The sequence below is a fragment of the Sarcophilus harrisii genome, chromosome 1 (assembly GCF_902635505.1).
Source record: "Sarcophilus harrisii chromosome 1, mSarHar1.11, whole genome shotgun sequence".
Classification (NCBI taxonomy): domain Eukaryota; kingdom Metazoa; phylum Chordata; class Mammalia; order Dasyuromorphia; family Dasyuridae; genus Sarcophilus; species Sarcophilus harrisii.
The window spans coordinates 53,205,172-53,220,866 of record NC_045426.1 but is presented as its reverse complement, the minus strand read 5'-3'; the positions used below and the strand labels follow the sequence as shown (position 1 = coordinate 53,220,866).

Sequence of the window (15,695 nt, the reverse complement as noted above, 5' to 3'; positions counted from 1 at the left end):
GAGGGACAAAAACATCCTTGGCTCCTAAAAAGCTTACAGTTTCATAGAAGGGATTCAAAGTGTACCTAAATGGGCTGGATCAATCAAATGTTAAGCTCCGTGAGGGCAGGGATTGCTTCCTTTATGTCTCTGTATGCCCAGGATCTAGCACATGGTAGGTGCCTAATAAATACTTCTTATTAGACTATTTCATTATGAAGGCCCTTTTCATTGAAATTCTAGGGTTCTATGATCTTTATTATTTATAGCTAAGGTTGACTTAAATACTACTGGGGAGGGGAGAGTCACTGAGGGAAGAATGTTTCCAGAAGGCCAGAGAAAATGGCTTCAGTGGGTGTGCTCAGGACTATCTCAGCTCCAATCTAACCCTCCTCTTCCCCCTAACCCTATTTCCTCTACCTGCCCTCCTCTCCCCCAGCCCTGCCTCTCTCTGCAGCCCTGCCCTGTGCTGCCAGAGACTAAATCACGTCACCTCCTCACAAAGGACTCAAAGGCTTGGAAGCAGTACTCTCGTAGCTCATCATCCTCCACTGCACAAAACTTTACCACTAAAGGCACGATCCTTGGTAGGTGGGGACCTGCAGGATGAAAGGACAAGAGGCTTCTGGGCTGAGTCCCACCTAGCAGAACATGCCTCCTGGTGGCCACAAGACATGGCCCAGTCCTCAGTTTCCCCCCAAACCTACCCTGCTCCATCCCAGGAGTCCATAGTCCCAGGACTCTGATGAGTATATTATAATAGGTCTAGGTTCACTTCAGGGCAGAACCCTTAAACCCCCCAATCCTTTTCCTTCCATTCCCAAGGAGAGTAATGACAAGGGCTTGGGCTAGGAACTTTGTTCTGCAAGCCATGCAGAACAAAGTGAGTTCAATGACTCACTAAATTTCTTTTTGGGTTAGCCCGGTAATCCCCCACTTGCCATGCCTTAATGCCCTCTTCCTCCTAAATGATGGGACTCCTTTTCTTATTAAAAAAACAAAAAAACAAAAAACAAAAAACCCCAGGAAACCCCCCCCCCCGAAAAAAAAACCTTTATAGATTTTGCCTACTGTTTCTAGCATAATACAAATCTTTGTCTCTTGGGGAAAAAAAATATTCCACGACTCTAATGAAGAGACTAAAAGGGAAGGAACCAGGCCCAGGAAAACAATATATATGGATCAGGAGATCAATATATGTTCCAAAGACTATAGCAACAAGAATGGAAAAGAACAAAGCAATGAAATTGATGGCCAAAGAAGAAATACAGGAAGACACCTTCCTTCTCTCCCATGATCCTTTGTACAAACAGGGCACAACCAGTGAGAATGTGATATATAATAGCAGATTTTTTTCAAAAGTAGTTTTAATTTTTTGAAAAAGCTTTTTCTTTTTTCTTTCTTCATATTTACTATGAGGGAGGGATCTCTGGGAAGGAGCAGGGAGAGGAATATAATCAGTTAAATATAAAAACAATATAAATATATATATATAAACAAAATATAAATATAGTATAAAAATATAAAATAATAAAACCAAAAGTTATCAATAAAGATTAATTTTTTTAAAAGATGCAATGACTGGTTTGCAGTCTTGAAGCCAGAGAGCCAAGGTCTCCTGCCTCAGGGAAACAATGTTCCCCCTCCCTTCTGTTCTCAAGTCCAGTTTCTCTTTGTGCTCTTGGCAGCCTTTAGAGCAGAGATGCATTTATAGAGTACATTAATCAGGCCTGATAATATAGCCCCCTCCCCATTTTGGGAGCATCCCCTAGATCTCTTTCCACACCCTTAATAACTGGCTTCCACCTTTAGCCTTTTGTTCCTAACCTTGACACTTATGTCTCTTCCCACTCAGCTCACATTAGTCCCCCTATTCTAGGTCGATCACTCCCAGAGGCTGGAAGCACCTGAAAGTGCTTTCATTTGAAGATTCAGAAGTAGCCCCCAATATAGGAAAACCTGACCAGGGGGCTCAGGCATCTTACAGAATGCTGCACCAGCTTGTTTCTTAGAATCAAGGATAATAAGGAGTTACTCTATGTCTTAAATAGGCCAGCTGTTCCCCTCTTAAGCAGCATGGTTTTAAAATGTTCTTCCTTATAGTTTTCCCAATGTTTGACAGCTTTGCCAACTGTAACAGCAGTACCAGGAAACAAGTTACTATTTGCCATTATCTCAATTCCTTATTGAGACACTTTGCGGGGATTTTATTTTTGTTTGTTTTAAATCTAGGCTGTAGAAATTTTCCACAAAGTTGTAGTTCTGTGCAAAATAAGCTACAGTTTCCATAATGCTTGTTTGCAGAATAAATGGAGCTATTCATTAGAGGGGGGAAATATGCAGCCCTCAGCTGTTTTTCCTGAGTTCACATTTTGGGCTCATGGGAGTCACATCCTTCCTTTTGGCTCAGCTTGGCTGAATTTTTATCCTAGAATTACCCACCTGGGAACAAAGGTGTCACCTGCCCCCCTTCCTCACTCAAGCCCTCTCCCTTATCTACCCTCCCCCCGAATGCCCCACCATACCAACGCGATGGCCCGCCTGCCTGCTGATGCCTCCAATACACTGGATGTAGGTACGGGTGGTGGAGGTGGACGCATCTCCCTCCAGCTCGGTCAACAGCTGCTCCATGAGCTCCGAGAACAGGTTGGTGCTGCAGGTCATGACCAGGTGGCTCAGGGCGACAATGGCCCGCTTGCGCACTGCCAGGCGGGGGCTGGTGAGCTGTGGGACCAGGCAGTGCAGGATGGAGGAATGGAAAGAGAAGAGAGCCCCACCTAATCTGTGGCCAAAGTAAAGAGGAGGGCAATGGTGTCAGACTCCAATCTCTGGGGCTTTTCCTCCTTTTTTTTTTAATGTTTTTTTTTTTCTGGTTATACATTAATTTTTTTAAATAAAATTTTAAAAAATTTAAATAAAAATTTCTTTAGAAATCATGTTGGGAGAAAAAAATCAGAACAAAAGGGAAAAACCACAAGAGGAAAAAAACAACAATAGCAAAAAAAAAGAAGTGAACATATAGCATGTATCAGACTCCGGTCTTTGGACTCAGTTTCCCCAATCCTATCGGCTCATGCCCCACACTAGCCCACAATGGCCAGATGAGTGTTGAGGGCATTAAGGATCGATCCAACCTCATGCATTCTCAGCAGGGCTCTGGTATGTAGATTGAGAGAGGATATTATACAAGTGACATTATACAAGTCATCGTCACTCTGTGAACTTCACCTTCCTCATCTATGAAATTCCTGCACTGCTTTCCCTCAAGGAATGTGGTAAGGATCAAATGAGATCATGAATAAAAACACATTTTGAAAAGTCCAAAATTCAACAAAAATGTGCCCCTGGGGCTCGTGCACCCTCTCGGACCTTGACCTGAACTTCAGGCCTTTTTCCTTCCCACTCTTACCTGCTTAGCATGTCCGATAAGATATCCAAAGCCTCCAGCTGCACAGACACGTCCTCCTGCTTCCCAATAGCTCCAGTGAGCTGGGAGGTGATCTTTTTACACACGTTGGCTGCCATGGCAGAACCTGGAACATGGGGTTGAGAAACACTGGGAACAGGCCAAAAGGTGGATGGAACACTGATTCCAGCACATGTAACACACACCAAGTGACATCACATTTGTATTGCCCTTTGCGCAGCTTCTGGCATATAGTAGATGCTTCATAAATGCTTCTTTTCCCCTCCCCTTCCCTCTAACTATCCTCAGTCATCAACATGCAGCATCCCTCCCCCCGGTCATCATCACTGGGTTCAACTCCACTATAGCAGCAGTTAGGGCTTTTGAGGTTACAGTAGTATGGCTCCATCCCAATACCGGTTACGGCTTTTAGGCTGATAAAGAAAAGCCATATCCGAAAATATGGGTTGGTGGAAACTGTGCAGAATTTGGAGGCCAAGGGTTCAAATCTCTGCTTTGCCACTAGGTGACTGCCTGTCGGAGCCAGGAGAATGGGAGAATGAAGGCTCTGGCCCTGCCCCCTGCCTCAGGGGTTCCTGGACTAGGAACCCCTTCTAGCCCTAGCTCTAGGGTCTCACCATTGCGTTCTCCTGCCTGCCTCTAATATGGGTTCCTGGCTCCCATTACAATGTAAGCTCCATGAGGGAAGAGACCGTTTTTCTTATTGTATCTGCATCCCAATGTGTAGCATAATAAGCACTTGATAATTATTTTCCTTCCTTGCAAATGCTGCTGCACTAAACTAAACAAAGTCCCAGTGTGATAAGGTGGTTTCCCTCCATCAGCCTAAATCCCCATAATGGATGTCAAGTGTAGGGCTGCTGGAGCCAGGCTTTGTGATATCACAGCAGGTTCCCTGATCAATGAGTTGTAGAACTAGCAGGGACCTGGCTGGTCATCTGCTTCTACCCCTTCACTTTAAAAATGAATAAACTGAGGTAAAGAAAGGGGAACTGAGAGCAGAGCTGAGAATAGACCCCAGATTCTCTTAACTTTCAATTCAGTTTTCTTTGCAATGTACTAGTTTTTTCTCCTGAGGCCCCAGGCATGATAATAATGATAAATATGATAATAATTTATTAATATAACAATATATTATCATATTAATATTTATTTAATTATATTGCTATTCATATGTTAATATTCATGTCATTAATTATATAATAAACATATAATTATAAAAATGATAATAATAATAATATCCAAGTAAATAACCATTTATATAGGACAGCTAGGTGGTGCAGTGGGTAGAGTGCTATGGTGGGAGACAGGAAGCCCTAAATTCAAATCCAGTCTCAGGCACTTATTAGCTGTGGGCAAGTCACTTGACTCTGTTTGCCTAAGTTTTCTCATTTCTCAATGAGCTGGAGAAGAAAATGACAAACCAGTATCTTTGCTAAGAAAACCCCAAATCAGATAGAAAAGAATTGGATATGACTGAATAGTAACAAAGTTTTTATATCCTAGATTAAGGTTTGTAAAACACTGTACATATATATATATAGGGATACATTGAAGTATAAATGTATCTATTTACATAGATCTATAACTATCTATCTAGAGGTATAGATCTATACATGTATCATGTACTTATGTTGTCTTATTTAATCCTCATAACAATTCTATGAGCTGGGTGCTATCACTATCCCCATTTTAAAGATGAGAAAATGGAGGCAGAGAGGTTAAGTGACTTGCCCAGCTAGTAAGCAGCTGGGAAGGATATGAATTCCATGCCCAAGTTCTCTATTTATTTGCATCTTCCCCCTCTCCCCCCCCGAGGGATTATTATAAGGGCAATGAAGAATGTGACTCCCAGGAGGGCAGGGCAGCTGGCCAGGGACCATCAGTTAGACAATCTATAGGCAATAAATCAGAACTGCCTCCCTATCTTCTGGGAAATGATCCAGTTAGGTGGGAAAACCCAACTCAGCAGACTTTCTAGATACAATCCAGGATAACCCCGTTGTGAGTCAGCCCCTTATGAAGTCACCAGCAGCAGGTGCCTCTGAAGGAAGACTTAAAGGGGCACTTGCTTAGGACCATTGACCCATAGCCAGAAAGCACCTTGGTCTTTGGAGAGAGGGATTTAGCATCTGCTGAGTGTAGTGAGGATAAGGGGTACTGTATGGGGTTCAGAATCAATATCAATAATCAAGAAATATCTATTATTGTCTCCTGTGTGCCTGGCACTGGGCTAAGCACTGGAGTCTAAAGTGACAAGACAAGTTCCCTTGTTTTGTTAATAAACTAGTTTCTGGAGGTGGTGCTATGCCAGGAGTTCCCAGAATGGGCTGAGCAAGACCAGAGTCTCCTGGAGAATGCTCTTCTGCATTGCCAGGCTTGATGGATTGAGCCTTCCCCCTCACAGAGGGTGGGGACTGCTCTTTTCCTGCTGAGCTGAAATGAAAAAAGTGCCACCCACTTGGGTTTATGTCCTACTTCTGCTAGCTACTTGCTTCATGGTCTCAGGCAAATTATAAACTCCAAGCCTTTGTTTCCTGCAAATATCAATTCTCCTTCTCCTTGTCTCATGGGGTTATAGTTTGAGGGTGAGCTAATTAATGTATAGCCAAGTGATACAGTGAATGGAGTGCCAGATCTGTAATCAGGATGACCCAAGTTCAAAATCTAGCTGCAGACCCTTACTAACTGTGTGACTCTAGGCAAACTGTCTGTCTCAGTTTCTTCATCTGTAAAATGAGCTGCAGAAGAAAATGACAAATCATGCCAGTGTCTCTGACAAGAAAACCCCAAATGAGATCACAGAGAGTCAGACAGGAGTGAAAAATGACTGTACAAATATAGAACTGCTCCTATGACTGTTATTGTTCATAACAAGGGCCAAGGAGTAGGAAGGATTGAGGTTAGCCTCTTCAAAGAAAAATTATTCTTTTAGTTGCAGCTGCCGTATTCTGAACAAACAGGAGGCACACCCAACTAACTAACTAGGCTAGTTTGGGTGTGGTCCCTTATCAGAAGGCAGAGGGATGGAGACAGTTTGATTCAGAATATCTGAATTCAAATCTTGCCTCAGAATCACTAGTTGTGAGATCTCAGCCTCTCTGTGCCTCAGTTTCTCAATCTATAAAAGGAGGGTATTGGTTCTAAAATCTCTTCCAGTTCTAAATCCAGGATCCTAGGAATACAGAACTCATTTAAGCAATGAAGGTTAACTTGCACTCCCCCTGAAATCCCAAGACTGTCTACAGAGAGGGTACAGAGTTCAGTACCTGTGGATGCAGGTGGGAGTTCAGAGATGACAGTTTTCAGACCCATGCCAGAAATATCCCGGAGCTGCTCTTTGTCAGACAACATGTTGGTGCAGAGGGTATCCACAATGGTCTCCACTTGGTACTCCTTCACCTTGCCCACCAGCGGGCCCAGGCTACCAAGAGAAAGGAGAAAAGAGTCTTAGACCTGAAGTGACATGCTCACCTTCAAGAACTCCCTCCTGCCACTGCTTCAGAATTAGCCTGAAGTAGGAGAATTCAAATGCAATTTCTGGATCTCACAAAAATGATAGAGATCTTTCTATAGGTTACCATTTTGCTAACCTTCTTGCTGAATGTAGTGAGGATCACATCTGAACTTCCTGACTCTCTCAGGGCTTAAATAAAGAGACCATGGAATGGTATCCCTAAGTAGCCTCTAAGTTAATGCAGGCAGTCCCCAGTCCACCATTCCCTACTATCCTTACTTTATTTCCATTTTTTTCCTATCCCTACTTTCTATTTTTTATCTTTCATTCCTACTCATTCTTTTCTCTTTCTATTCAATCCGTGTTTATTGTTTAATTATTTGGCCACTTCAGACTAGGGTGATATAAAAAATGGAGATCTTAATGAACAACTTATTAGAATGGTGGTAATATGAACTACAGCCTCAGGTTGAAATACAAATACTTGTGGGTTAATAATAAGGTTTAATAGAGTTCCTAAAACAGAGATGTAAATTTTATTGCACAGATATCACTGAGAACTGGGGGATGGACTCCATGCCTAAAATCTGGTATTACTCAAAAGGGACAAATTGGATCAAAAAGTCTGGTGGAGTATTCTTGGAATAGAATGAGTGAAATAAAATTTACTTAGCACTTGCTCTGCTATCAATCCCGTGGTACTGAAACATAAGATAGTCCTTGCCCTCGGGGATTCACATTACAACATGGGACACACAACCAAGAGAGATTTCAGTTGCAAGTCAGAGGAAAAGATCTCTGAGGGCACAGCTGCAAAGTGGAAAGCAATGTATTCCATCTAGTATGACTTCAGCTGTTATCCAAAAGAATGAAACCGGCAGAGAGATCTAACACTGAGGGGAAGAAGCAGCATGATGGAGGACATAGCAGAAGTCATTATTACTGGAGTCTGCTAATGACTGCAAAAAAGCCTGGCACAGAAAATAGAGTCAATCTTAAAATCAGGAAGATCTGAGTTCAAATTCTAGGAAAAGACAGTTAACTTATTAATGCTTCAAACAAGTTTTAGGTATCTGTAACTGATGATAGAGATAATAGAGCCTTCTCATGAGAAGTGCTCTATACCAATGAAGTCATAGACCACATAAAAACTATTGCTACTGATGAGTGTAGGCCAGATGGAAAAAATGAATGATGCCCCAAACAGATTATGAAATATGATGACAACTGATGGATGACTTCAGCTATTTGAATAAGTGACGAGTTCTTTTTCTGCTGCAAGCAGAAATATAGGATTATTTGGGTGAATTAGATAGACGTGGCACATTACCTACAGTAACAACAAACTTATTATTATTGCATTAATTATTTACCAAATTTGTTAAATCAAATATTTATCAAATTATTACCAAATAATAATTATTACAGTCAAAATGTCCAGTGATTGAGAGTGGCAGTAAGTAAATAGCATTATTATGTAAAATACAATATTAATTAAGTGAAATATAGTAATACATAATTAATTAAATAAAGTATATTGGTAACAGAACAGAACACAAAAATGCAATTAAGGGCAAGAAACACAAAGAACTATCCCTAAGGAAGAGAAACAAAACCAAAAGAGTCGACATACCAGCTATTACCACATAAAACTAAAAGTGAAACAGATTAAATGGGCAATGACTCTTCACTCTTAATCTATTATCTTGGGATCTGAAGAAATCAACTAATTTAAATTTAAATACTTATTTACTAAGACATTTATTTGGTATTTTTATTTTTTTATTTTTACTGATATTAAATTTTTATAAGATATTAAAAATGACAACAAAGAGAAAATAGAACTACTCAACAATGGTTCCTTTTATTTTCTCTATTAAGGAGAAGGATCTTTAGACTCAAAAGTCAAAAAGGAAATTGAAGCCCAAAATCAGTGAAATCATTGAAGATGGCAATGAGTTAAAATCTAGATCCAACATAATAAAGAATAAACAACTGACAATGACCAATGAAAAACCATGAGGAGAAAGTAACTTTTTGTTCATTGAAAAAAAAATTAAGTTCAATAACCAAAAAAAGAAAGAAAGAAAGAAAGAAAGAAAGAAAGAAAAAAAGAAAGAAAGAAAGAAAGAAAAAGCACAATCTGTGAAAAGCAAGAAAGGTCTTATAGGCCTGTAGATGCTCAATTATTATCTTAAAGTCCATGCAGGTTCATTTTGATCAATTCCATTTGTATTAAATATATCTTTCAGGTCCCAAGTTGTTTACCTATTGTCTCTTCCATTAGATCCCCTCCAACCCCCACCCCCCAAAAAGAATGTAAGCTCCTTGAGGGTAGGGACTATATTTTTGCCTTTGTTCGTATCCCCACAATGTCTGGCATGTAGAAACTACTTAATCAAAATTCTAGAACAGATTATTTAAGGGATGCTCTGTGAACACTAGAAAAATGGGAATCGCTCTCTGAGTCAGCATGAAATGAACAAGAACAAGTCAGATCAGACTAAAATTATTTGTAATTTTTGATTGAATTTCTGTACTGTAAATGACTACCTGGATTTCCACATATCTTTTGGCAGTTTGCCACAACATAATGGAAAAGATGGAAAAAAACAATCTGAGTGAAGATACAGTCACGTGGATTCAGAAACTAGTTGAGAAAGCAGGCCTAAGAAACCATGATTAGAAAATGGTTCAATTATGCACATTTTGTAGAGATACTGTACATCCAGTAGTGTCTCTAAAGAGATCATAAAGGACAGAAAGAGACCCACATATGCAAAAATGTTTGTGGCAGCTCTTCTTGTAGTGTCAGTGAACTGGAAACTGAGTGGATGCCCATCAGCTGGAGAATGGCTGAATAAGTTATGGTTTGTGAATGTTATGGAAAACTTTGTTCTATAAGACATGATCAGCAGGATGATTTCAGAGAGGTCTGAGGAGACTTACAGGAACTGATGCTCAGTGAAAGGAGCAGAACCAGATTATTTTACATACAATGAGCAATCCTGATGGTAGTGGCTCCTTTCAATAATGAGATGATTCAGACCAGTTCCAATGATCTTGTAATGAAGAGAGCCATCTACGTTAGGAGAGAGGACTGTGGGAACTGAGTGTGGATCACAACATAACATTTCTCACTCTTTTTGTTGTTGTTCACTTGCATTTTGTTTTCTTTCTCATTTTTCCCTTTTTGATCTAATTCTTCTTTTGTAGCAATATAACTGTATAAAAATGTATTCATATGTTGGATTTAACACATATTTTTAACGTGTTTAACATAGATTGGATTACTTGCCATCTAGGAGAGGATGTGGGGGAAGGGGGGAAATTTGGAACACAAGGTTTTGCAAGAGTCAATGTTGAAAATTTACCTGTGCATATATTTTGAAAATAAAAAGTTTTCATTAAAAGAAAGGAAGGAAGGAAGGAAAGAAAACGATTCAATATAGATTTGGAGGGAGATCTTTGATGAAGGTGTCCTAAAGGTTCTCTCCTTGGTTCTATTTTGTTCATTATATTTATTAATCTCTAGAATGATGTTATGTTTATCAAAGATGTCAGTGACAAAATTGTGTGGAATAACAAAAATATCAGATATCAGAATTAGCATTGAAAAAAAAGATAGGCAGTACAGAATAAGAGTTTTTAACCTGTTGTCAATCTGGATGCTTTTGACAATCTGGCAAAACTTAGAGACTCCTCAGGTAAATATTTTTAAATGCATAAAATAAAATGCATAGAATTACAAATGAAACCAGTTATAGAAAAATACAGTTATTAAAAGTATTTAAAATAAAGTTATTAGATCCCAGGCTAAATACAACTGGTTTAGAATGACATGCCAGATCTAAGAAGATTATGTTTGTTCCTATTAAATTTCAAGTTCTGGATTTGAGTTTAAAAATCAGCCTCACAATAACAGAATGAAAGATGAGGCTAGACAAGTTCAAGTGAAGATGGAGGTGTTTTAATGGATTCAAAAGGAATTAATACAAGTGAATAGTCTGACAAGATGATTCTAATGATGTCAAATATAAGGAGGTGATGGTCCCATTGTCCTGTGCTCTGGTCAGTATGAATATGCCCCAAGTATTGTGTTCACTTCTGAGCAAGTCATTTTAGGAAGATGGTGACAAGATGAAGGGGCTCAGTAATCAAGGACTGATCTACATCTCCCCTACCCTCAAGCCCTGGCCACAGAGAAGCCCTATATCCATTCTACACTGAACCCCTAATCCCACAAACAATCTAGCAAGCTGATGTCATCAGTTACCAGGACAGCTAGATGAGAGCATGTGGACAGACCACTATAAACCTATTTCTGTGTTACTAGATAAACCATTCAGAGTCCAGTCCTAGTGGGAAAACGGGGAAGGAAAGGAAAGTACCATTGATAGATATGAAGGATATGATGAATAACATAGGCTAGAAAGTTAGTATTATCAAATGGAGAAATCATAAATGAATCCCCACAGAAGCCATTTGGCTAGGAGAAAAGGGCAATCTAGCTCAATCTTTCAAGGGGATAAATTTTAGAGATGTGAAATTAGAGATAAAACTTTTATTCAAGATTTTCTGAATGAGACTAAAATATAATTGAGAAATGCTTAATAAAATAAAGATGTAACATGTGGCCCACAAGGATCTATTTCTTTTTGAGTTTAACATCAGTATTATACATTGTTCCCAGGACCCTCACCCTATTTTTAGCCCTCTGTTCCAGTACTGATCCATTCCAGTCTTACTTTTCCTTCTACCTTCTATTTTCTACCATTGCAACTCCAGGCTCTCTGACACTCATACTTCAGTCTCAGCTACTCTGTTCTCAACTCAGTAATGATCTTCCCTTCCCTTGCCCACCCTCAGTTAGAAGGGAGCTCCCTTTCTCTGCTTTCTGGAACTTCCCTGATGGGGAATTCCTTCCTCACCATTCTGATACCCTTCACTCAGATCCACACATGGTTAACTCTATACATTCTAAGTTATTTTAGAGAACGGATGATGATTTCTTCAGGTCCCCACTTACCATTTGACTGCTAAATTCTGCACCTCTCCATTCTTATCTTCTAGAAGCTTTAGCAACATCTTCACCACCTTCTTCTCACTGTCCTCATCCAGCTTAATGGAATCCTTCTGCAACTCCAACATCAGGTCATTGGTGGCCATGAATCTGTAAGGAGAAGAAATTTTAAGCAGGTCCAACTAGCTGTATGGGAATCTGTGGTGTAAAGAGTAGAGTAAGGAAACAATGGATCTGGCCCCTGATGTTTATGAGATGGGGACAACCAACAAGTTCCTTAATTTCTCTTAGCTTCAGTTCCCTCATCTGTAAAATGAAAAAAATATCTGTTCTTCCTACATCACAAGGCTACCTTACAGGATCAAATAATATCTATCCATTCATTCATTTTTACAAACATTTGAGGAATATTTACTATGGTGCTAGGCCCTGGGGAGCAAAAGATAAAAATGAAACAATCCCTGCCCTCAAGGAGCTTATTTCACTATCAATGGGATGCAGTATATACACAGATGAATCAATATAAAACATATACAAAGTAAATTTAGTGGAAGAATCTGGAAGGAAACAATAAGGGGTACACATAGGAATCGTCACCTGAGCAGAACCTTGATTCCAAAATTCTGGGAAGTGTGCATCCCAGGCATCAGGAAAAGTTTATACTAAAGACATGGAAATGGGTAACAGAAGATCATGTGCAAGGGATAAAAAAGGCCACTTTGCCTATTTGAGGTACATACAGGGAGTAATGTATAATGGGTCATATAATCAGAATTTGTTTGCCTTGTCAAGGAGATGGAAAGGGAGGGGCCAATTTATTGATAAAGAATTAGAAAAAGACTATTAAGTAACTAACCCAGAATCTCACAACTACTAATTGTCTGGGGGCAGGACTTGAACTCAGGTCCTGGATTCTATTCCCTGTGACATGCTGAGTGATGTCCTGAATGGTTTTATCACAGATTCAGAGCTAGATGGGACTTTAAAGCTCATCTACTCCAACCCTCTCTTTTTATTGTCAAGTTTTTATCCTTACCTGCCTCTAATTTATAATAGAGATTCAATAGAGGGTCATATGTCACAGCAAGATTTACAAGGGTTTTATGAGCTTATGTGCTAAGGTAAACATTATTCCCATTTTATAGATGAAAAAAGGGAGGGTCTGAAAACTTAATAGCTTAAGACTAACAGGTCATACTAGTAGATCTAGTCAGAGCCATGAACACCCATGTTGGAGTTCAGTTGGTGTTCATTCCACTAGACCATAATCCCTCTCTGATACAAGTGATTGCAGTTTTCTTGTTTAAAGTCCTTGCATTACTTGGGATGTTGGAAGAGGTCAGGGTAAAGTCAGCTATTCTACAATCTTCTCTTTTTGCCTTTGACATTCATTCATCCAACAAGTGTTTAAACACCTACTATGTGCCAGGCACTAATTAAGTGTTCAGATGCAATAATAAAACAATCCCTGTTCTCAGGGGGAATTGTCATTCTACTTGGTGACAGAGAAAGTGACAGGTTATAGTGCTTAGAACTCTGGACCTGGAGTGAGGAAATGAGGAAGACCCTGGGTCCAAATTCTCCTCAAATACTTACTAGCTAATGCTTTTCAGGCAAGTTGCTTAATATCGGTTTCCTCTTCTATAAAATATAGTAATAATGTCAGTAATACCTACCAATGCTACCAATAAAATACCTATCTCACCTGGTTGTTGAGGATCAAATGGTGTATATTTGCATGGCAAAACAAGTTGTAGTATATGATTGTGATGGAATACTACTGTGCTATAAGAAATGATAAGCTCAGTGATTTTAGAAAAACATGGAAAGACTTGCATGAAATAATGAAGAGCAAAATGAGCTTAACCAAGAAAAGATTACATATAGTAACAATAATTTTTTTCTAAGAACAACTTTGAACGATGTCATTTTGAGTATTATAAATACTTAAATCAAGCACAAAGGACCTATAAATGAAGATGCCGTCCAGCTTCAGAGAAAAAAAACTAATAAATAAACGTATCTGTATGACTAATGTGGAAATATGTTTAATACAATTGTATATGTATAACCAAATTAGACTGTTTGCTATCTTGGGGGCAGGGGATAGAAGGGAGGGAGAAAAAATTGGGGACTCAAAATCTTATAAAAGTGAATGTTGAAAATTATCTTTACATGGAGTTAGAAAAGCTAAAATACTATTATGTGTATGTGGGAAAGTAAGTATAATATGGTTTCATACATACACATAAAATAGACACATTTGTATCTAATGGTAGCCTTCTCTAAGGCAGGGCATACACATACACACACATATACATATATATACATACATAGATACATACACACACATATATATATAGTAATGGAGAGTGTAATAGTGATGAAGCCACTGGGAATAGAAAATCTAGAACTATAGTTGAATCTGTCAGTTACCATATATAACTCTAGCCAAATCACTTAATGTATGTGGCCCTTAGATTCCTCGCTTCTAAGTGAATGGGTTGAACAGCCCCCAAGGTCTCTTCCGGGTCTAGACCCATGATCCTATAATCCTCCAAACTCAGGCTATCAGAATATCCATTCAATAGCTGTGGGGATGATAGACTGGAGAGAAAAGCTGATGTCTATTCCAATAAACCAGGTAAGAGATGATGAGGGCCAGAACCAGGTTGGTGACAGTATAGGTGGGATAGACTAAACAGGTGAGAGATATATTGGGGCAGGAGACTGGACCAGATCTGGTGACAGAATGGATATAAAGGTGAAGGAGAATGAGGAAGAATCAATGATTGCTTGGAGTCTGTGAATCTGAGTGATTGGAAGGATGATGGTTTGCTCAAAAGAAAAACAGAAATTAAGACAGTAGGCTGTGTATGTTCCTCTGTGGATATGATGAGGGAGTGCAGCAGAGATAATGAGCACAGCTACAGAAATGTTGAATCTAAGATGTCAATGCCTCCAAAATCCAGTTAAAAATGTCTATTAGGCCGAGGTTTCTTAAACTTTTTCTGCTCATGAGCCTTTCTTACCCAAGAAATTTTTATACAATTCTATATACAATTCTACAATTTTATATAATTCTATATATAAAATAGGCATACAGATCAACCACTTACTAATAATAAACCATAATTTTGTGACACCTCCCTCCCCCCCGCATTCAGTTGCATGACCCCATATGGGGCCACAACTCACAGTTTAAGAAACTTTGTCCTAGGCAACTGGCAATGGAAGGCAAGTGTTCTGGAGAGATGGAGATCTTGGAGTCATCTACTTAGAGACAATTGTTAAGCCCATGGGAACTGCTGATATGAGAAAGGGTAATTCTGGGTTCTATGAGAAATAGATTATGATCCACTAAAGAAAAGAGAGAAGGAATTTCTAGACAATGGGGAGGGAAACCATGATGGAGCAGTTATGAAAAGCAAGAAGGAGAAAGGGTCTCGCAGGAAAGAGAGAGTTGGCCAGACACATTAAAGACTACAAAGAGATCGTAAGGAAGGAAAGCTGAGGAAAAGTCTTCAGAGTTAGCAGTGAAAATAGATTTGGTAACCTTGGAGAGGAGAGTTTCAGTTAAGGGATGGAGTAGAAGATAGATTACAAGAAGGTGAAAAGATGAGGATGAGATGAGAAAACAGAACTCTTGAAAGGGAAGAAAAATGAGGGAATGATAGAAGCAATGTGTGTTCCTAAAGAGTAATACTATCAGGATTGATCCCCCATGCAGACTTCCCATAGCCCTTTGTTTTGTGATTTCCTCCTCTGGTATTAGGGCTAGGGAGATGTTTTTTATTTAGGTGGAGAGA

General features: G+C 39.3%; 1 protein-coding gene across 1 annotated transcript in view; it reads right to left on the bottom strand.

Annotated features, from left to right (window-relative positions):
- CAND2 (cullin associated and neddylation dissociated 2 (putative)) overlaps positions 1 to 15,695 on the bottom strand; it is a 42,479-nt gene that overhangs the window by 17,558 nt on the left and 9,226 nt on the right. The window contains exons 2-6 of the mRNA XM_031955491.1: positions 11,893 to 12,036; positions 6,676 to 6,830; positions 3,389 to 3,512; positions 2,505 to 2,761; positions 473 to 578 (exon numbers count right to left, since the gene is read on the bottom strand). Coding sequence (XP_031811351.1) covers positions 473 to 578; positions 2,505 to 2,761; positions 3,389 to 3,512; positions 6,676 to 6,830; positions 11,893 to 12,036 — 786 coding nt within the window. The remainder of the gene's footprint in view (positions 1 to 472; positions 579 to 2,504; positions 2,762 to 3,388; positions 3,513 to 6,675; positions 6,831 to 11,892; positions 12,037 to 15,695) is intronic.